At 35.6% G+C, this 23,976-nt stretch overlaps 1 protein-coding gene across 1 annotated transcript; it reads right to left on the bottom strand.

Annotated features, from left to right (window-relative positions):
• Positions 1-3,434: 3,434 nt before the first annotated feature.
• On the bottom strand, positions 3,435-22,786 carry LOC135583178 (pyrophosphate--fructose 6-phosphate 1-phosphotransferase subunit alpha-like). Its single transcript, XM_065180935.1, has 19 exons — positions 22,655-22,786; positions 22,248-22,420; positions 19,867-19,979; positions 19,592-19,666; positions 18,480-18,593; positions 18,328-18,395; positions 17,979-18,062; positions 15,818-15,871; positions 11,236-11,316; positions 11,060-11,153; positions 10,172-10,245; positions 9,961-10,071; positions 9,522-9,566; positions 9,372-9,428; positions 7,156-7,260; positions 6,949-7,065; positions 5,331-5,434; positions 4,232-4,397; positions 3,435-3,772 (listed from the first exon to the last, which is right to left on the bottom strand). The coding sequence occupies exons 1-19, from the start codon at positions 22,736-22,738 to the stop codon at positions 3,620-3,622; spliced, it is 1,872 nt and encodes a 623-aa protein (XP_065037007.1). The 5' UTR covers positions 22,739-22,786; the 3' UTR covers positions 3,435-3,619.
• Between the last annotated feature and the right edge of the window lie 1,190 nt (positions 22,787-23,976).

The raw sequence follows: 23,976 nt of genomic DNA on the forward strand, positions 1-23,976 counted from the left end.
AAGATGTTTGATGTAATTCTTATATATGTCCATGTCTTTTGGTATGTTCATGCTTTGTACAACATGTAGAGGGACGACCGAAGGCTTAATAGTCTCATTTTAGTTAGGTTGGTGGCCGCTTTAGGCTTGTAAATAAAGATTGTGTCATGAGGACACGTGTGAGAGATTTTTGATCTGTAATAGACCATTTTGACCCTTTGTTGTGCAACTGTTCAAAGCTTGTAAAGTCTGTTTGTAATTTGCATTGTCTATGAAGTGTTTTCGGAAATGTTTGCTTGTGGATCTCGAATGAGGCGTTTTCTCTAACCCGTTCTCTCTTTTGTGGGTCCTAAGGGACATGGGAGGCTTCGGGGAGGCTGACCTTTACGAACGAACACGCAAGGGTGCCGCACGACGTAGGCAAAACCAGCTAAGTCCGTGACAATAGTGCAACAGATCATTATGAAATAATTCAAGGCGATGCGACACACATGAGACAAGTCTTGTAAGAGGACTTGGTCATATGGATGTATGATTGAGAGTTATTAAGAGATTCACTTTGGTGAATAAATACGAGAACAAGAAGGCCTATGGATTTAATGAGTAAATGTCATGATACCACGGAGGCAAGTTTTATTTGCATGCATCGAATTTTGAATCAGATAAAAGTCTTGGTCATCATTATATAAGGGTTGTATACCACTAAGGGAGAATTTCAAGTGTAAGTACTAATGAGTCCCAAGGGAGACTTGATCATACAGAGGTATGATTTGAGTGCTTAGAGTATTGGAATGCTCCATAGCTCATATTCACTTAAGGAAGCCCAACAAGTCAGAGGATAAAGTCGAGTAAGTAAACATTGTTACCAAGGATATAAATGAGAATAGAATCGACATGAACCCTACAACATGATGGTGGAGGTCATGCATATGAGTTGTAATCTGTCTTTCTATCGATCAAGGAGAACTACTCGAAAAATATAAATGTGTTAAAGTAGATAGTTGAAAGGGGCGAGGAAGCGATGATAAGTAGATAAAAACTTAGCTATCTAAAACCAAATATCAATTAGAATGGAGGTGGACTCAAAGGAGTATCATAGTGCCACAGATGCTGATCTACCAATCGTAAAGAAAGAGATGCACATGCAAGGCAACAGATTGCAGAGCTATGGGCATGGCAACACTATGATATCAATTCCTTGCTCTTATGGAGGGAGAATGCATGATCCTGAAAGGGTTTGACGATGTGGAGAATACAGAGACAAACTCCAAGTATCAAGACAATACTGAAGGGCAAAAGTTCAAAAACTTTGTAAGACTGGTGTCAACATGCTTCTAATCATTATAACCAAAAGTGGGGGACTTCAAGTCGATGCAGAAATGCTTGACTAAAAAATGAACTAGACAATACATGGTGTTGTACCTTTTCTACTCAAAGGAGTATACGATAGAAATGATAGATAAGACAATATAATGCCAGAGGCAATAAAAAATATTGGAGACTTGCTCCAAATCGAGATAAAATTTTCTCTTCTGGGGCAAAACTTCTTATATTCCAAAAGTTCTATAGTGATAAGGAGGTGAATCACAATAGTTAACCCAATACAAGTAGTGCAAATACTTCGAGTGCTTCAAAAGTATGAGCAAAAAACAAGCGAAGGCTAATAACCAACTCAATGCATTGAGTACAACCTCTAATAAGGGAAGCAAAGTCAAGTAATATTTACCTTTTTAACTCTTAAGAGAATGAGAAAAATCGAGTACCTTAATTCTCTTATTTATCCAATAGAGGAGCTTTGTACATATTCAAAGATCATTCAAAGAAATTTAGTATAAGACAATAATTGTAAATCCTCACCGATAGTGATCGATTCTATCGAGAGTAGACTATCTGTTTCATTTTCTAACATAATATCAGTCAAAAGTGAAAGTGATGCAAACCTGCCTGAAGGTGACAACTAAGTAGAAGAAGAATTGATAGACAAATTTAACAAAGGAAAAACCTCAAAATTTTTAGAGTCGGCAAGGTAATACTTGTTAAAGCTCCAATATGCATTCAACCAATTCAAGTGACGAGATGTTTGAGAGATTATGCATAACAAGAAATGTTTTTTCCTTCATCTGAAGGATCCGTAAGAACCAACAAAGATCAACACAACTCAACCGACCCCACAATAGAGACAGAGTTATTGACGAGTTGAAGTAGCATAGTAGATCAAAGTTTGACTACTCATAATAACGACGATAAGCAGTTAAGAGCTACGAGTGCATTGCAACTAGAGTAGAAGATTAAATGTTCATCAAATATGAGGATACATAGTATCCGCAAAGACTTCGATGATAACATTGAAGAAATAAGTGGGGGAGAATGTTCCAGACAAAGTTATAAACAAGGGGTTCGATATAATGCTCATCTATGTCGTGTCTTTTAATTTTATTTATTCTCTACACAACATACAGATGGCTTGTAGTAGACTTGACAACCCTATTTTGATTGGTTTTTATAGTTGTTTCAGGCTTGTAAATGCATGTTATTGTGTAGTCATTAAGTAAAAGCAAATCTGCTAGGAACAAACCATCCAAACAGTCATTTTGGAGATTTTCTAGCTCCGTAGAGTAATGTAAAGTGTCAACCAATATAACACCCAAGAGCTACTTGGCTGGCACATGGTTGAATGGGCATTTAGGATAATGTCTAAGACAGGTTCGTTGTCATATTCTAACAATATCATGTGGACACTTATGAGGACTTTTGATCGCAACGGGTCATCTTAGACCCTTTTTCACGTTCAGAGCTTGTGAAGTCTTTATTTGTAATTTGCATTGTCTATCAAATGCTTACGGAAATGACTACTTATGGATCCCGAGTTAAACACTTTCTCTAGTTTATCTTTTCTTTTGCAAATCCTTAACGAACCATAAAAAGTTTCAAGACTAACCCTTATGATCAAACACGTAAAAATATCATACTACTTAAACAAAACTAACTAAATTCATAACAAGTCAATAAGAAAGCGAGTAGAAGAGTTATGCTTCAATTTATTGTATCCATCTCCATTTAAATATTTACGCTTTGTTCGTAATTCTGAAAAAATAAAAATAAGTAAAAAAATCTGTGAAAATAAAATTTTAGGGCATAAAAAGGGTTTTCACAAGAGAGAGCCTGAAGGTGAAGTCAAAGAATTAATGTTAATGTTGCCAACTTCTTATATATCACAAGGTTGTAATTTAGAGGCTTGCTAATGCTATGATTCAATAAAACTGCATGAGATTTACCTTCATGGATGACCAAATCAGTCTTTGTGCAGATCTAAACAATCTGTAACATGATTTACCCTAAAAGAAGACACAATAAGTGCAGACACAAAAAAGCTGGTAGATTAATCAGACTTCAAAGAAACAGCTGCTAGCAAAATATTTTTATATTGTTGAATCATAGACGGTAGAGTTGACTTAGTTGGGGTTATTGCTAAAATCAATTAAATTCATTCATACATTTTTTTTTTTCATTGGGACTGAAACAAGGATCAAAATAATAATAATTTTCACTGCGACTTTGTTGCAACAGAGGCTTCAAGAAAGCAAAACTGAGATCTCTAGAGTTGAAGAATCGTAACTTGATGAAATGCCAAAACTGGTTATCACATATTAGCATATGTATCTTCTAAAGGATGATAAGCATGGCCTGTTCCAGCTGGTGACATCAGGCTAAGTATCTCAACAACATAAGCCATGGCACTCACAGCAGCCTTCAGTACCTCTTGTGAACAACCAGGTCTGACACTTGTTTTCACCTGCAGTCAAAGAAAAATCCACTAAAATTACTAATATATTTATTTTAATTAGTGTCACATAAGAAATCTTGCTCACTACTTCGATCATAGTGCACTAATATCATAGTGCACTAATATCAGCGATATGATCTGGTCACAAATATTTGAAGGAAGTTTGCTGGTGCTGCAAAGGGCAGGAGGGCAGTGAGTAGTTGCCAAGCCTCTCTCCTAATGATAGGAATGTCAATTGAGTGACCAAATGTAGTTCAGTCGAGTAAGGCTACCATTAACAAACTACCAGAGAGATTTGATATTTGTCTAAAATCATTCTGGAAAGTTGATCAGTATCATCATGGCAGCAAAGACAGCAAACACGGTCTTTTAAGTATTGATTTTGTTTATTAGACGAGATATGCTGCACAAACCATATGAAGAACATCTAATGGAACATGAGTTATAAAAATAACTTATTCACTGTACCTTATCAAGGTAAGATTGCAACTTTTTCAACCTGCCCATATAATCATGATCCTCCACACACAGGCAGATGGTTTTGCTGTCAGAACCAGGTCCTTTATACTGAATTGGTCCTGGATTGGAGTAAAGATCATCCATCAAGTACTTTTCAGCATTTTGCAGCAACAAACTGTGAACAAAAAAAGCCAGTGCTTAAAAAATGTCAAAGTACAGATTTGTCATCATTATTATCATATAATGATGAACTTCAGTAAGTAGCTCTCATCAATGTTAATTTTGTTGCAACCTACAACATAAATCAAAATCAAGTTTCAGCTGACGATACATTATTCTTTGTATTTGGAAAGATTTCTCTATGCACAATATGGCAAGGTGAAAATGATAAATGCTACATCTTCTACTTTCCTATCTGGTATCTGCCCCACAACAAACTTCAAAGCTTCATTTTTCTATGCAGATGTTCCTCAATGCCTAGTGCAAGCATTTCTGTAGAACCTTTCTATTATTTGACACATTACTATAGTAGCAACAAAGTTGAAAGAAGTACGGGGATGGCCATGTCATTTTGATTATCATATACGTATAGATGAAAGATCATTAATTTGTTGTAAGGGTTTTAAATATCATTAATGTGCCATAAGACTACACATAATTCATACTTAACCCTTTGTTCTTCATAATACTACAATACTATGTTGATGTTGCATCAGACTCCCTTATATATTACCTTTGATTTTATCACTTTTACTAAGAACACTAACAGCAAATTGGAGTATTTACAAGGCTTGACATGAAAATAAGCCTCAACATTCTCTTTGAAGTTGGTTTTGCAGCTCTACCTTCCAACATACTAAACAGTCTAGAACTCAGATCACAACTTCCCCTTTTTTTACATTTTTCAGACATCTCCCATGATATATCCCTCAGTATCTAGAATATGATATGATTTGTCAGGATAGCATTACAAATACCACTATATAGATCAGGACTATATTTGAAATGTTGGAATAATCATGAGGTTAAATTTTTATGGAGACTCACTCTAAAACCTAAAACTGACAAACTCATTTTACTAACTAACATTAAAAAAAAAACAGTTTACCCATATGATTTTCCTTTTAAGTCCACTCCAACCGGATGGATTGATGGTTTTCCAATCAAGGGAGTTCCAAGACCACGCAACAACCTCCTTATAGTCATCATAGCCTGCCAATATATAAGAAAAGGTCAAAATCACCTCTATGGTATTGTTTCTTTAGCGTAAAATTTGCCGTTTGAAACAAAAGGCCTGGGGGCAGAGCAGTATTAGCAATTACAGGGACAAAACCAAGGCTCTCAATAAACAATAAGCAAAGTAAGAAAGAAGTTCCCAATTAAGAGCATCATATGGAAGCTACATAGGAGAACGAATTTCCTTATAAAACACAAACCTGGAGCAGTTAATTTTAACAGAAAACAAGAGAGCAGTGATTTTTTATGCTTAATAAGGTTTTACAATTAATATAAATCAGGATTCAACCAATGATATGTTAAAAAGAAATCTTAAGCATTGAAATACATCAAAACTATAATAATGAGGTCAGCATTGTGAAGAGTTCACGATCATAAGCACCTGTTGGAAATACACTTATTAGGTCAGATGCTGGCACAAAACATCACCGCTAGAATTAATGTATGTCGTCTTGTTTAGCAAGTCTAACACCAGCAATAAATGGGCTACAAGAATTCTGAAAACTAGTTCTTTAAAACACATAAGTTATAACAGGACAACTACTAATGTTGAGGAACTATATATCAAACATACAGCAATTTGTCCTCTAATCAAATTGCAAAATACTTTGCAACTCTCATCATGAAAAAAATTGGTCATCATTGGTAATATCTTGTTCATACAATATGATAACAAGTGAAAATATGCTGTTCTCTGCATCTGGAAAACAATAAAGTTCATGTGAAAAACAATAAAATTCATGCAGTATAAAAATTAATTCATGATGTAAACCTTTGATTATCTCTTTACAAACTAAATTAATCTACATATGCTACTTATGGTTTCAATTTCAAATACCTGTTGAACCGGTTCAAAGCAGGCTGAGAATAATCGGTCTAAACAGGGACTAGAATTACCATATAGTTTCTACTGATCAGTATTTATTTTTTTTGATATTTTTATGATACTGGATGGAGCAGGTTGATAGACTGTCCAGTGTACAATTATCTGACAAGTTGTCAAATTGGTCTCAGAGCAGCATTTAAGACCTCGCTATTACTAATTATATAATTCCTGGCTTCTTCCTTCAAATAAATTCTTCACATTTGCTTGGGGCCTAATGAGATGTTCATGTCAATTCAAGATTGGGTAATAGAACAAAAGCTGGCCTGAGCCTGCCATGACCTCCTGGCAGGTCAACAACTCATTTCATGTATCCTAACCATGTAGATAACAGCTCGGGTAAAAAGATTTCAGGTCAGGGAATGATTTGCAGGTTAAGACAAATTTAACCTCAATTTCAAGTTAAGAAAAAAAGACAGAATCTGGGTTGGTTGGATCTTGCTATTAGCAAAACATATGCTTAGTGGGACTGTGGGAGAGTCTGACCCTCCAACAGGCCAATTTCTTGATTTGATTCTAATGTATGATGCCAAGGGTCATCTTAAGAGTGTTGAGGTTTAGATATATTTGTGAGTTCATCAATGTAAAAGCATAACAGATGACATACCGTAAGTGGAGCACCACCACATCGCCACCTAGAAACATCGTTTTTAAGGTTTGTCACTGTAGCAATATAACCATTAAGCCCCGCAGCAAGAAGATGATAAGCACCATGACCAAGAGCCTACATTTAGATCAACCATCATGAATCAAATCAGTTGATTGAAAAACAGCATAAACTTGCCATCAACAAGCTAAAGAATCCAACCCTTACATATGCGTAGTCACAATCAAAGTTGGAGGGAACTGATCCTCGTGCCTGGTATCCAAAGAAGTGGCAGATAGAATTGAACTTTTTACCTGTGTATGTACCATTTTTCTGTATATCACAAATATAACATTCAAAGAAAATATATCAGCTTCCAGCAGAAATAACTTTAAATCAAGAAAGACAGCAATGACATATTAAGCACAGATTTTATGTCTGTATCATGTTTTCAACACAAATGATGTTTGAAGGTAATTTAGAAATTTTTGGGGGTTTTTTGCACTGGACACCCCCTATTTTCCATATTTGTCTAGATATCCCCACAAATGTTGGAATTGCTACTACACCCCTGCAAAACTTCAAATAAGTTACTGCTCCTGTCACTTCTAGGTAGTGCTCCATTACCCTCGAAAAGTATCATGGATAAAACCCAGGTCTAAGAAGCCTGTCTTTTAGATGCTCAAACCATCCCTACCTCTCTTGAATGGCAATATCATGGATGCCATCCACCCATGTCAGTACCTCCAGTCCTGCTGCCCCCTCGCCACCAGTGGCCTCACCATGCACAACTTGCCCTTCCCACCATGGCCTCATCCTCGCTGGCTTTCAGTAAGCAGCATGCTCCCACTTGCAATGCCATTGATATCTGCCTATGAAGTTTGCACTCATCATAAGTAGCAACTTCATGTTCCCACCACCACACCTTTATTTATTGCAAGGTGAAGCATCATCTAATGCCCACTGCCAATGCATCCAACGCTGTGCCGGTATGCCCATAATGATTTCACCTATAAAGAGTATGAAGGAGCTGCTTCTAGTCTTTTCCCCTCCCAAGGTCAACCCCTTTACAACTAGGTGACAGAAGCTGACAAGAAAATATACATTACAACAGCGAACTTAGTGACTACACGTCTCTAATTAAAAAGTTTGTACAGAACAAAATAAGTTCATAACTTTATCTTACTTGGCCCATCTCAGATCCAGCTTCTTATTTTGGTCGGACACATGGTTGCATCCATATACACCATCCAATAGCCAACAATCCATTGGGGGACCATTTTTTGCAGCTACTTATCCAACAATAAGAGGTCTAGATATATTATAAGACCAATATTGAGCAAAATATTATGAACCCAACGCATGAGGTTTTGGCCAAAGCAAGGTATGGGGAGGTTCAAAGTATGAAGCCTTATCCCTATAAGAGGTTATTTCCATACCGAATCTCAATCACTTAGGTCTCAAAGGAGCAAACTTACTATTGAATCAAGCACGGATCAAAATATCATCTGTACTAACTTATATGAACTGGTTTTCACTTTGTTTGGTTCAGTATGAATTGAACCATTTAGTAAGCTCATCTTACAAGGAAGTAAATAGATTAGTGGTAAGCTTATAACTGACTTCTATCATAGTTGTCTTTTCTTCATATTCTTCTCTATTTCTCTATCTCTCAAGCTCTCACTCCCTTCCTCCACCTCCTCCACGCTAAGCTGCCTCCTCTTTTTCACCATTTCACTGCCACCTCCTCCTCGCAGCTTTGTAGATGTCGCCTCTTCATTCTCAATAGATCACTCATGCCTCCTACTAGTGCACATCCTCTCTCTCTCTCTCTCTCTCTCTCTCTCTCTCTCTCTCTCTCTCTCTCTCTCTATACACACTGGGTGGTACCAAATGGTATCAATCCATATGAAACATTGACAATTAAAAATTGGGTCTCTATGAGCCACTAAAAGCCTAGTGTATTGGTTCGGTCGCTGATCTGTATTAATAAATATATAAATAATAATAATTTGATAGTTGTGCTAGTAGAACCTGAATTACATTTATATCATTGAGCTAACATGTTTTGTAATTAATTGAGTTATAAATTCATTACCATATATGATCTTTTAATGAGATAAAATGCAATAATATGTTATTGTCTTCTAAGACAATATTATGATCATGATACGTGACATAGATGATACAAATTCAAAGACATTCAAAACCATCCAAAACAATCAAAAAATATTGAAAGAATTTTTTTATTGGCCTACCATTAAACCAAGCATATTGATACACGATACAATATGGTGTCAATACTATACCATTGTGCTTGATATACATAATGCTAAAACTTCTGGGCAAATAAATCAATAAAGAATTGATAACACATAATCAAGGTTTACTACAGACAGATTAAACACTTAAAACACATAAATAGTTTTCAAATTTCAACTTACAGTCTGTATCTCCATCTCTGTTTCCACCAATTGAGCTAACAATTTCTCTGTTTCAATCTGTCAGGAGAAGAATTTAATTTCACTCATTCTCATGGAGGCACTCGAATATCAAACAATTTGAATGAAACATGTACTACATCAGTTTTATACCTGAGACAATTGTGCTGATTGATCAGATTCAGGAGAAAGAAGAAGCTGCATCATGGGAACAGAATTAAATAAATAACTTTAGTTCAAAATCAAGTTCATTGAGAAAACATTGGTATAAGAGTCAACATTAGACAGAACTTCTTCAGTGCTGAAAACATGTTAACACAAAAAATGAATCCAAAGAAAATACAGAATGGCAAAATGAGGCATTGCATGCTGTAGCTTTAGTATTTAAACAAATATTACATAAATGGATGGTAAAGAACCACACCCAGTGTTTTATCCTCATTCGAGAAGCTCTAATTGGATGTCGCATTTGAACAAGCCTCAGAGAGTAACATGAAGTATAATTTTACACGATAGTGTGAACAAGTAATGTTAAATCTCATTAACATAAATAAAGGCCATTATGGAGGCTGTAATGGGAAAATCAGTATACCTGCTTCTTTATAAATGGCGGCATAGACTCGAACAAAGCAGAGGCCCAAGGAGACAACTGTCCTGAAATGCTCTCAGTCGAAACACCATTCTTCAGAAGAACATGTATTTCCTTGAAAGATGAAAGATCCAAGCTCAAGCTCATTTTATTCCCAAAATAACAAAAACATAAAAATATATAACCATTATTCTCATTATGATGCAGTTAGTACCTGCAGTAGGGCATATACTTCAGGTATACTTTCAACGAGTCCCTCAGGTAAAAGAATCACACCATGATATTTTCCTATAAAAACAAGATTCTGTCCCTTAAGATGATTTGCATCATGACATATATTTTCATAGAAATGATAAAGAATAAATATATTTTGAATAAAAGCATCTCATTTTGATCTTTTCCTGGGGAAACGTTCCAGTATGTAGAAAAAAATGTCTACAAATCTCTTACACTGACCAATATCAAATATAGCTTCCATATGAATTTAGATCTCTTAAAGTAAAAATACTTCTCAAAAGTGCAAAAGATTGGAAACATTTGAACAAGTTGCATTAACATGCATGCGTACTTAATCAGCCAAGAACTCTAATAAAAGATTAAAAATAATTACTGTGGAATGTAGTTCAATATCATGATGAATTTTTAACAGTACTGGTAGAAGGTAATGGCCAAAAAAGTGATCAATTCCAATTCAAACAAGCATAATAATGGTATGAGTTTTATGTAAGGCAAAAAGGCCTGCCACAGAAGATGGAGATCTTCCCACATCATGGAAATGGCAACTCAAGAAGTTGATTAGAAAGAAAAGGTTGGTCTCCTCCAAACTCCAATATCGAAAAAGCTAAAAAAGCACTTGATATGCTGCTATTCTTATGGTACTTTTAGAAGAATGATATGATTTTCTTGCATGCACTAACTCATCCACCACATTATATGGAAAGAGCAAGTTCCTTGACTATATATCATGGATTATTGGTTGATAATGAAATTCCATCACTACTACATTGTCTGAAATCAATGTAATGTAATAAATGCTGCATTCTCTTTTCATTTTAAGAAATTTGGAATCACAATGTTCGATGTGCATGGAGAGAGAAATTACCTTTTTCTGCCCTTGATTGAACTGCATTGCAAATTCGTTTTGTTATGTCATGAAGAGTAAGCTTTGAAGAAGCAACTTCCTCTCCAAGAATAACCTAACCATATGTTTCCAGAGCAACAAGTTACCAGCAATGCTGTGAAGACAAAATACCAATGTGCAAATCCAGATAAGCATACCATATTTGGATGAGACTGAAGAGAACATTCCAAAGTAACATGAGATGCGCTCCTTCCCATAAGCCGAATAAAATAGTAATACTGAGAAACATACAGATGGATTTAGCAATCCCTTAAACTTTTCACTCTGCTTTACTTGGTATAATTCAACAACAAAAACAATATGATAGCTTTATTTATAAGCATTCATATGTGCCAAATACTTATGCATGGTCTAGAAATGCCAATATATAGGACAAATATTGATGTAAGAAATGTTGCTCCTTTACCACTTGGGTAACCAAGCTTGGAGTCATGGAAACAAATTCTCTACTTTCAGGAGTAAGCTTGTGCACATTGACATTTTAAGATCTTGTATCGGAAAGAGCCTTATGCAGTACGCGGTCTACATTGGCCAAAGATATGTCTACTCTAGGTGCATGGGTATCTTCTAATTCTATGATTATGACACCCGGAGGCGAATTTTGTGTTGAATACCAAGTTGTTTGTTTAGTGCTATTTTCTTATAACATTTTTCCCTGCTTGCAAACTTAAGAATTTAAGCATCCAAAAATGGATGTCCAAGTTAAATATATAGATTACAGTGCTTTTAACATTTAATTAAGAAAAACAAAGTAGAATCAAGTCAGAAGCCAAATTTTTAATAATAATTGCAATCAAACAAAAACAATAATTATGAAGAGAACTATCACAGACACTTTTCATTAAGAATAACAATCAAACAAAATGTTATTGTTTTTGTCAAAAACAATAATTATATAGAGAATTATCACTAAATATAGAGGAGCTCTCCATTTCTGGTATGTTGTACTCATGGACAATCATTCGATAACACATGTGCCGTAAAAGAGCTTACGTAATCATAAGTCCAACTGGAGCTTTTGTTGATATGATGGAAATTATCATGATACATTCGTATCATACTTAGGAATCCTATTCATAGAATCAAGCTCACACTAATGAGTAGCGTCAAGACTATCCCTTGTAACTTAAGCCATTGTGGATCTTGCCTTTTCCATTGCTACTACTCATTTATGCACCAACCACAGCAAAATGAATTGCTTCCATGATTAATATTCTAAGGGGCAATGGGCCAAAACTGTGCCAGTAGTTTGGTGAGGTCATACGATGGCCATGGTCAAAGGATTGTCAGAAAAGGAAGGAGATTGGAGCACATAAAATCCATGTGCTGAGGAGAGAGAAAAAGTGATTGGTAATTGAAAAGGCAGAAGTATATAAATGAAAATTGCAACCTTTGACCAATATGCAACCAGAACAAGATTACAAATACATGTTGGGCTGGTACATGTCAAACATTATTTTATCAATCCGATCAAAAATCAGTAACAAACCATATAGGTCGGTACCAGCCAGCATTTAATTTTCCCTTTCATGGTGATATTGTATGGTACAAACCAATATATCACACGGTGTACAAGTATCATATGAATCCAATCAGTATTAATATGAGATTTAAGTCATTGAATCAAAACTTCAAAATTTTCACCTATTTTGTACAAGGTATAGAAAACCAGTTGTGCTAGTCCATGTCGATTGGTATTTACTGGTCCAACCAAAAACTAGAGCACGATCCAAATGATTTATCCCGTTGTTGGTTCAGAGATGGGGTTACATGGTGATAAGTCTACAACCTGGTACCACTATCATTTTTCTTGCAGTTATCTTGCTTCTTCTTCCATTTTCTTTAATCTTTCCTGAGTTGTTTTTCCACATAGTCCTAAACCCTTTCTTTCTCTCACTCTCTCTCCCTTCCTTCTAAGCCTCTTCCTTCTCCTCCCTGTCACCTTGTCCTGGCCAATTTACCGCCTAACTGCCACCATCCCACTACATCAATGCCTCGCCCTCATTTGACCTGTTGCCTCACTGTCGTGGATCCACTGCCTCATTGCTACCATCCTGCTGGATTGTTGTTACCGTGCCACCGGATCATCACTTCCTCCTTCGCCTTTTGTAGACCCCCTCCTCCTCTACTTCTCTTCTTTCCACTCCTCTTCTCCTATCATCTTCCTCTTCTCCTCCCTTCTCTCCCTCTTTCTCTTTGGTTGGCGTTGATCAGTATTGTTAGTGTATGGTGTACCATGTGTTGATATGCTTTTATGTACCAGACCTATATCGGTCCAACCTGGTATCGAGGTTTTAAATTTGGATTTTGTAATCATTTTAGCCAAGGTTCGCAATACCATACCATACCGGTATTTCGACCTGGGCTCGGTACCGGTACGGTACGGTGTATCGATCACTGTAGCAGTGCAGTGTATAGTGCTACAGTGTACTGGTGCACTGTAGCACTGTACACTGCACTGCAACAGTGCATAGTGCACTGTTGCTACAGTGCGGACCCGTACCGGGCGGTCCGCGTACCGCTGGCCTGTCGGACCGGTACGTACCACCTGTACCGGGCGGTACGATTCGGTACGGCAGACACTGATTTTAGCTATGGGATGGTATATGAATTTGTATGCCATGTGGGGTACCCAATATGGCCCATTCATATGTAGTCATCGAAGCACAAACTTGAGTTGAGTATATGACAATAAGGCCAGCCATCTAATGTTTTATGCAATTAATAAATATGCCTTTTGTTAACTTTTACAAAATTTATAAGACTAGTGAAACAAAAAGGCAAAGAGCATGCAACTCGAGGAAGGTGGTCTAGGGAGGGTCAACATATGTAGACTTACCTTGTGTAGTTTATGAATAAAAAAGAAACAAACGTCCAAAAAAATTGAGTATAAAAGAACCTTCAGGAGTAATTAGTTTCTTAGATTACAATACATTTTCCAATATAAAACAATAAAATTGGATCCGTAGAGACTTACGTCAACCAAAAACAATTTGTTTGAACATGCTTAAAAGAACTTAGTGCATTGGTTAGGGAAATTAAGATGACTCCAAAAAATTAAATGGACAAAATAAACATGGTGTATCCCAAGCTAGCTGGAAATAAAAGCTAGTTACTCTTTGTTGCTTCATGAAGCCCCTAAATCACAATGTTTTCAGATGCAAGTACGAGGTGTTTGCCAAAGTTAAAAAGATCATAGATGGTAGATACTATACAAAATCATGCCAAGATTGTTTCTACTATTTACAAGTTACTTAATAAGCACCAATATGTGTGGTTCTGCTTTGGACTCATACAATAAATGAAAAGTTCATACATAATCCTTACAGTCAAGAAAGGATTAAGTATTCTTGTCATAATTTGATAGGTTATTTCTGTGGAAGTTGTTTAGCTTAAATATGTCAACCAGATTGATGAATTTACTTTACACAGTCAAAAGATAATAGACTTCACAAGACTGGTTTTGTAACCAGGAAAAACAATGAAATGATGTGCAATAAAAGCTTCACATGAATCACAGAATGATTTGAGTGATTAATTTCTGACTGAATCATCTGAACCTCATGCTAATTAATAACCTTCAAAACTCTCCCAATTCTAGGTATAGATGTGATTTAGCACATGCAAAGCAACTAGTTAATTAAAATTTAAGCTATGTAAAACATAAATACCAAAATAGAACAAATCTATCATCCATTTTGTTTAGTTACTTAATTTCTTCTTTTCTGCAAAAAGGGACCAAAATCACCATGCAAGCAAAGAAGACAAGGTAATCACTCAGTCCTACCATTTTAAGACTTGACAATTTAGAAAAAGATAGTTGATGAGGGTTGGATCCTGGTTGATCCTTGTGTTGATCCTTGTGTTCCTTTTGAATCTGCAAGGCTAAGTTTACATATATACATATGTACATCCACAAGTATATATATATATATATATATATATATATATATATATATATATATATATATATATATATATATATATATATATATATATATATATATATATATATATATATGTATGTATGTATGTATGTATGTATGTATGTATGTATGTATGTATGTATGTATGTATGTATGTATGTATGTATGTGTATGTATGTGTATGTATGTATGGATATATACATATGTATATATACATACATACATACATATATACATACATACATATATGTATGTATATACAAGGTTCGTTGTACCGTACCATACCGACATTTCGACCCGGGCTCGGTACGATACGGTACCGGTGTATCGGGCGGTACATCAGGGCGTACCGAGCGGTATGCCCTGGTGTACCGAATAATTTTTTATTTTTCATACTGTAGCAGTGCTACAGTATATTACTATACTGCTGTAGCAGTGCTACAGTATAGTACCGTAGCACTGTAGTGTTACCGGGCGGTCCACGTATCGATAACCTGTCAGACCAGTACATACCGCCCGGTACGGGAGGTACACTTCGGTACGGCAGACCTTGTGTATATATATATATATATGTATGTATATATGTATGTATGTATATATGTATGTATGTATGTATATATATATATATATATGCTTCTGGATATACGCATATTACAAGTGCTGATGGCTGATCAGGACAGTCTTGACATCTATTCAAATGGACCTATTTCACAGAATCATATGAAACTTACCCACTATCAATACCCTTTTCCAACTAATACTCAATTTAAATTTCAAATAATGTAATTTGTACCTTCTCAGCAGAAAGGGCGTCTGTGCATATGTTACTGATGAGTTGAGAGTTCACCTAAGCAAAAGAACCAGCTAAACTATGAAAATGATTTTCTTATTTTTAATAAAATGAAGAAATGCAACATAAGTAAATTAAGGTACTGTATAATGTATATCAAAGATAATGATGGTTCTAGGAGTTCACAGTTTTCTGTGCTTACTAACAGATGTCTGTGAGAATTAACAGCAAAAATTTAAAAGTCATACTTTGGAAGTTCAAAGCAGGCATATAAATTAAGTCATTGCATGAATCTCAAGAAATAGATCATATATTACGGTCTATGACAAGATTTTTCACTTGCTGAGCAGTTTATTAGCACCAGATTTAAGAATACTGGCAAAAGTTAGACATCATCAATGTATCTGTTAGCAAAATAGATCTCTCACATGATGCTGAACCCACATTCCATGTCATGTCAGTGCTTTTTAATGGGCCATGAGTTGTTCATATTCAAAAGATTGGAGCCCAGAAAGTATATGCAATCTATTGATGTAGAAAATCAAGAAGTAGACTGCATGTCTGTAATGTTTTCTTCAAATAGTTCTTTCCAACAAGGTTCGCAATACCGTACCGTCCCGGTATTTCGACCTGAGCTCGGTACCGGTACGGTACGGTGTACCGAGCGGTACACCCAGGTGTACCTAGCACTGTAGCACTGCTACAGTGCGGACCAGTACGGGGCAGTCCGCGTACCGACAACCTATCGGACCGGTACGTACCGCCCGTACCGAGCGGGACAAGATGATCTCTCCTGATAAACAGAGTGAGATGGCTCTTCAGATTGATTTTTTTGTCACCCTATACCATAAACCTTCCCAATCATATACTGATACTTCAAATCATAAGCTATGTCATAATTTTATGCATAATAGATCATACAATAACTCCAGACTATTTTTGCATACATAATTACCATATGTACCAATTACATATTAAAGTTCCTATATTTTCTTAAGATATCTGATTCATAAGTCTAAGCATGATTTGTCTAATTGGTTCGTACCGGTACTGACCAATTGTCGGTACGATACGTGTCAAACTGTACCGAGCCATACCAAACATATCAACATATAGTACATAAGGACATACCAATGTACCACCCATACCAGTCCCTTGTCAGATCGGCACGTAACCACCCGAACTGAGCGGTATGCTGCGGTATGGCGAACCTTGATTCTAAGTACTTTTTCATTGAGCTTTTCTTGTTAAATTCAACCTATTATATATTAGTTACATATAAGGATGGTGTTCAATCCGATAATAATATTATTTAACTAATCTTACTAGTTAGTACTGCATTATATTGAATAAATATGCATCACATTTCTTTTATCCTACTTTGACAATCTTGAGTCTTAGTTTCTCTTAGTAGTTTCAGAGCAATTTCTAATATAAGATGCTTGTGTAATTTCTTGTACAATAGAAGTTGCAACTTGTTACTATATTTTAGAATATGATGCTTCTTTCAAAAGTTCTATGGAGTTTGCAGGAACAGGTTATATTCTCTAAAGGACCTTCAAGGCCAGATCATTGTAGCAGGCTGTAGGGCTAAACAGCTTCATTCAGTTCTACAGACAGAAAGATGGACCATTCTTAAAGGATTGAAGTTAGCTCACTAGAGAGGTGCCCGCCCCATTTTGGCCAGATCTGACCACCTGCAGGCGATTCACCTTTTGGAAACATGCTTAATATGTGAAACGTGATCATAATATTGAGGCCTACACCCTTGCTGACTATGCCTGACAGCAGGGTTCTTATGTTTGGAGTGGTGACCTACCCGATTACTGTTCCTTAACATTTTGTTGTTTGTTTTAAAAAAAAATTGTAACTAATTTTTTTCCTTGCAACCGCATTTTTTCTTATTGACGAACAAAAGAATAAGAGATTGCAACTTTGCATACACAATTTTGTATATGGTTGGAGGTTACTAAATCATCAAAAGAAAAAGAAATCTTTTACAAAGATTTCAGTTATTACATGTATAATATTTAATAAGGCAGTTAGCATATGGTGGCGACACAATATGCTAATTTTGTTTGACGTCTAGTGGTTGCTTTTCTTCATTCCAAATTTAAGGATAAAGAGAAAAAACTGAAGAAAAAAAAAAGTGGACATTAAATACCTTGCAGATTGTGTCAAATCCGACATTAGCTTCAACAAACTGGTTCTGAAGATCCCCATAGAAGGTAACAGGAACACCAACAACCTACAAACCCAAGATTTATCATTCTTCTATCGCATATAAAGACTATGACCTTAGGTGGAGTTCACTACTCAATAAAAAGTTCAAATACCCAAATTTAAGACAATATTTGTCGTTTCTGTTGGAAAAAAATAGCCATATAAGGATTGGACCAGTCAAGGGGAAAAATGGTTCACTGTTGTGTTGGAACTTGTTAAGAGCAATAATTCAATAAATTATATGAATTACAGATTAAGAATTAACATTAGCTACAGGAATTGCCAAAAACCTTTGTCAAACATTTTGCTTCTGCAAATGTCTCAGCAAGTTGAGCTGCATCAGTATTGGATGTGACACCTTCATGAAGAAAGAATACATGAACTATCACTCTAGATAATGCTGAAAAGCTTGTCTATTTAGGATTAAAATCAAGGCAAATACCTCCAATAACAACAAGTCCATTAAGATCTAGTGTTTGGCATGCATTTAGTGCAGAGTTCACCTGTTCCTTTGATGTTATTTGATCCTTTGTCCTTCCCAGCATATCATAACCCCCTAGATAATAAATTTCGGAATGATTAGGTAGTTCAGATTTTATTTCTGCAAGTGCCAACCATACCAATTTGTGTTAAGCATTCAATATTGCCAGATCTCATTTCTTCTGGTCCAAAGACAAAATTTTGCACTTAACAATTCAAAATATATAGAGGAGACATCAACATTCATGAAATCACAAGTACATTATTTACAAAGGCTTTAGTTTGCTAGGGCAGAGATATTTTGCCAGGCAATTTATGTAAAGAAATTAACATCAGAAACAATGACTTAACCTGATGGATCGATCTCAATTTATTTGGTAATTTTCATCCTTGGATTAAAAGTCATTTATGTAAACAACACATTCTTGTCAGCAATCATGACTGTCATCTACCCAATGCATATGGGTCAATCTCAGTTTATCTGGTACTTCTCATCAATGGAGTAGAATAAACAATTTTAGAAACTTGTTTCTTGGGAAAAACTTCCAACTGTTGGTTTCTTGACATTTTAAACTAATACGGATGGTATGGAGCATATGCTTTTAATATGCATGGCCCAAAATGCAACATGTCGTTACAAAATCACATTGTGCTATGAAGCATACGGCCATACACTAATAATATTTATGGACCAAAATGCAACATGTTGATGCATATGACTCTTAAACTACTAAATATTCTAATTTTGTAATTCATTGATTAAAATAAACACTCAAGCAAGTGCATCATGTGAGGGTGCTAGGGCATTGTAAAACCAGAAGAATTAGCTTATTTCCAGATAAACCAGTAAGAAATTTTTGGTCTGCATTTTCCAAAAGATGATTAAATTCCCTATTGTGGAAGTATATAGCTTTAACAACAACTTAAATTGCTAATGCATGGCTAAAAAAATTGACAATTTATAGCATTCAAGCCACAGCTGGTGCCAGGTGACAAGAAAGTCATAGAGCAAGTGATTCCAGAAATGAACAAATAAAATGCCCATAGGTTTAGCAAAAGACAACTAATATAAACCTTGATTACGATAAGCAGCGACGATATCATCCGAGATCACTAATGTTTTTTGCACAAATAATCCTTCGGTTCCTCCTATTTTAACAAAGCAAAGAAATTGTCAATTATCAAAAAGCCTTATGCAATAATTTGCCTAACCAACATGTCACCAGATAAAAGAAGTTTCAAAGAAATACCTTCTAAAAATAAGCCACTGGATAGAAAGTTAAAACAGTGAACTATAAAATAAACTCTTTGCCCATTATATATCAGATATATGGTGAGTGCATACGCACCGCAAAACCCTAGCAAGGTACTTTTTGGGTTGTGTAACTTCATAGCATCATAAAGTCCACAAATAATGTTATGCCCTCCAGGTGATTGGCGGCCACAAAAGACTACCCCAACCCTGTATAAGACCATTACCAGAATAACATGGCTTCAGTACTGGCATAGAAAGACAATTGTGTAGCTGAGTGATTTAGAACTTCACATATGAAAAAGATAGACGAACTTATGGAAGTCATTCACAGTGCATAATGGATGAAGAAAAGAAGCAAGCAGATAGCATCTCATGATGCACGACATGTGAAGTAGAACTGTAGAAGCATGTTTAATAGGGAGGATGTAACATTATGTCTTTTTTCTTTCTGGTATTAAACTGATCACTACTAGAAATTTAAATTATCTCGGACATTTTCATGATCATCGTTGTCATCAAGCCTTTGTTGAAATGTGGTAATCAAGGAGGAAGCCCGATTTGGAGGATCAAACGAATGGCTAGGGATTTAATACACCAAAATCTTAATTTAAGATAACCCATCTAGGAGTTTAGTTAAAATATGTCAAATAACCATCTCTCGTTTTCTTTGCTAAGAGATAACAAATCATGATTAGCGACCAAACAACACAAAAACAGAGGCCTGAATTAGTTGAGCTAGTCAGCTGCGCAAGGATAATTTAGCCCATTGATTTCTTCTAAGATCAACCAGACGTCGGCTAGAACCGTCAGAACCAAGCAAATCTATCACCAAAGTCGTGCCATGTTTTGGAAACCCTTTTCTTGACCAAGATTTAACCGAAAACATACAGCTGATCGGAAAAATTCTGAAGATGGCTAAATGCGCCATGTGTGTTTTCTTGTTTATGACATTGAACGAGAAGGCAAAATGACCAGGCAAGAGAAAAAGATCGGACAGATTCAACGCATAAGCTGACTGAGGCCGTGTAACCCTGAAGGAGAGGATAGTGCTCGTTCGAATCGATACCTTCGCCGGCCCTTTGGGCGGCTTGGCGGAGTGCCGCAGTTTGGCAATCCCCTTCAGGGAAACGAATCTGGAAGGGGAAGAAGGCTCGAAGCCTGCCATTCTCGACATTGGGCCGTGCCTCCTCTCCGCCGACCAGAAACCACATCCCTTGCCTCTGCAGGTCAGAGAAGGGGGGGAGCTCTTCCCGCCTAATGGGCACCAAACCCATCCCAAATTGGTAAATATGTGACAACGGTGTCCATATTTTTTCCCCATAAATCCTCAAGTATTAAGATCATTTACATGCACTCTCTCATTAAAACTATTTACGAATATGGTTAGTTCGAATGAAAAATACAAAAATATAAAATAATAAACCCTCCTTAAAAAATTTTATTTTTAAAATAATGTATACTAAATATGAGATTCAAAGTCTTTATAAATTAAGTTAGTTAATCTTTAAATGTTTACTATCTTAGTTGTTGACAACTCTAAAAATATATTATTAATAATTAAAATTATAGCTTCGATATAACTAAATCAATATGGTATTACTCCATAGGATAAATAATGCAATCTAATTAATGTAATTTTTAATTTATAAGGATCATATATTGGTGTGGTGAGATTTTCTTTTGGTAGACACCTGAAGTTGATTTTTAATTTAGTATCATTGTTCTAAAATTTAAAATTTAGAATAAATTAAAAATATAAATTTTAAAAATTTTAACATTTTAAATTTAAAATTTTTAAATGTAAATTTTAGAATACCATCGTTTATCATTAAATTTAAATATTTTACAAAATAATTTGATAAAATTATAAATAATATTAAACATAAATCATACCATATTTTATATATTATTATATGAATAAAGAAACAACCAATATTGTCGTATGACTAACATCACAGTATCATATACTCGACACCATGGCATCATATGATTGATATGTGATTAACACATCATGATTATGATTAAATATGTGATTAACATTCCCGTCACCGATATTGATCGTGGGAGTAATAGTATTGAAAGTTCAATATAAAAGGGCTCATCATGTATTATGAGATCACTCTCTAAATATATTACACAACATAAGATGAATTATCCAAATCTAAGACTAATTTAAATATTAGAAAGATATTTTTAAAGAATTATTAAATATAATTTTATAAGGTTCAGCACAATCAGAATCAGGCAAGTGGGGTGTTGATTAAAATCGACATAATATTAGCATAAAATAAATTTTTTGATTTACTCTCAATCAACATTCAACTGGAACAATCAAATACTTGGTTAATATATATTAATTTAAACTCTTGAATAGATCAGGCTAAAATATTCTGTATTATAACTTATACAACTTAAGAGAGAGAGAGAGAGAGAGAGAGAGAGAGAGAGAGAGAGAAAGAGAGGAAGAGTCATCACCTGAGTGGTGGCTGTTGATCTTGGACGCCATTAGGAGGGGGTTTCTCCAGTGAGCTGACGAAGTGCACCAAAGGTTGGCCATAAGTTAGAGGAAAGGAACGTTTGATGGATTCAGCATCCAACGGATCTGGAACAGTAGTCGCATCACCAAACTCTACTTGGACATGAGATCCCTGTCATTGAATTGTCCAACTCAGTAACTTTGCCATCCCTCGGTTATATATATATATATATATGACGACAGTGGCTGACACAACACATGCGATGCATGCGTTTGTGTGCCTGTTGACGAAGCTTCAACATCACTAAATGGTCACCTCACTGCGCTGCCTTCAACTCCCTTGTTTCCACTGAATGCTGACCGAGAGAGAGAGAGAGAGAGAGAGAGAGAGAGAGCGAAGGAGTACCTGCAAGCAAGGGGGAAGTTGTGGAACGTAGAGGCTTCGCTGCTTCTGAAGAGTAGAGAACTCGATGCCAGCTCCAAACTCCATCTGCTCCTGCGACAACGAAGAAGAAAGAGAACTGCCGTGGCGAGTGGGAGAAGGTAAGCGAGTGTCACGTTCAGATCATCGCCGTGAGGTTTAATTCTCATCCACCAATGAGGTGGGTCGAGATCCGGCGACTGCGCTCGCGCGAATCGCACGCATCTCGTAGACTGCTTCCTTTCAATATTGGACATAAAATAAGAATTATATTCACTTGTTCTTATTTTTCACCACACACGTAATTTTTCGATGGTTGATCAATTTGTAAATATATACAATATAATTCTTCTCGAATCTTGAAATAATGGATTCATCGGGGTAGAATTATCAAATTGCATTTTGATGAATAAGAAAATATCTTTTTTGATATATGAAAAAAATATGCATATACTATTCGATCCCTTATGTTGGATAAACTATTTTGTTGGATTAAGAAATTTATTTTAAAATTATTTAAATTTAAATTTACTTTTTATAAAAAAAATTTATTTTTCATTAGTTTTGATATTTTAATATTTTTATTATATATACTTTTAAATTATTTATATATTTTAGAATATTTTTAATTATGATCCGATTGATTGAGCCATCGGTTGGCCCAGTCCAGTGAACCAAAACTTAATCGGACCACTCTCTGATTTGGTTTATAACCATGATGTGGGAACGATCGGACTTGGCCGGTCGTTAACCACGATAGACACAACAAGATGAATACTCTTACTATTGCACCCCCGCATTTATCACACGTTCTGCATCACACATTCCAAACCAGTCCAGGGTAAGCTTGTCGTCCAACTCAGTGGCCCCATGTCCGTCGCCATCATCGTACGAACCGGGAATTCTCCTCCGCGTAGTGACTTATATCGTTCCTCATCGCATCTGCATACTCGCCAAGTCCGTAAGTCATACCTTAAATCAGCTACGAAGTCGTGTCAAACATCAATTCTGTAAACCTAATCTAACAATGACGTAACGAGAGACACGGTGTGATCATTTTAATTATCAAAGGCGTTGATAAATGTAAGTCAACTTTGTTAATTATCAATTAAAGTGGGATTTAAGATAGTATCAATTTATTATCATAAAAAATTATAGATATTTCCTTAAAATTCGTGTCCAAATAATTTTTTTTTCCAACTAACATACATTTATCAATGCCTTATATTCCCAGTAACCATTTCCAACAAACATAATTTGTTGGTTTCCATGTCAATTACCGCATTTAATTCTATTTAGTGGCTAAT

Source organism: Musa acuminata, chromosome BXJ1-4 (assembly GCF_036884655.1).
Source record: "Musa acuminata AAA Group cultivar baxijiao chromosome BXJ1-4, Cavendish_Baxijiao_AAA, whole genome shotgun sequence".
Classification (NCBI taxonomy): domain Eukaryota; kingdom Viridiplantae; phylum Streptophyta; class Magnoliopsida; order Zingiberales; family Musaceae; genus Musa; species Musa acuminata.

Coding starts and splice junctions, on each gene's coding strand:
- LOC135583178 (XM_065180935.1), bottom strand. CDS start 22,738: ATGGAGTTTGGAGCTGGCATCGAGTTCTCTACTCTTCAGAAGCAGCGA. Junction 18,063..18,327: donor AAGCAAAATGTTTGACAAAG/GTTTTTGGCAAT, acceptor TTGGGTTTGTAG/GTTGTTGGTGTTCCTGTTAC. Junction 11,154..11,235: donor TTCAGTCTCATCCAAATATG/GTATGCTTATCT, acceptor ACATATGGTTAG/GTTATTCTTGGAGAGGAAGT.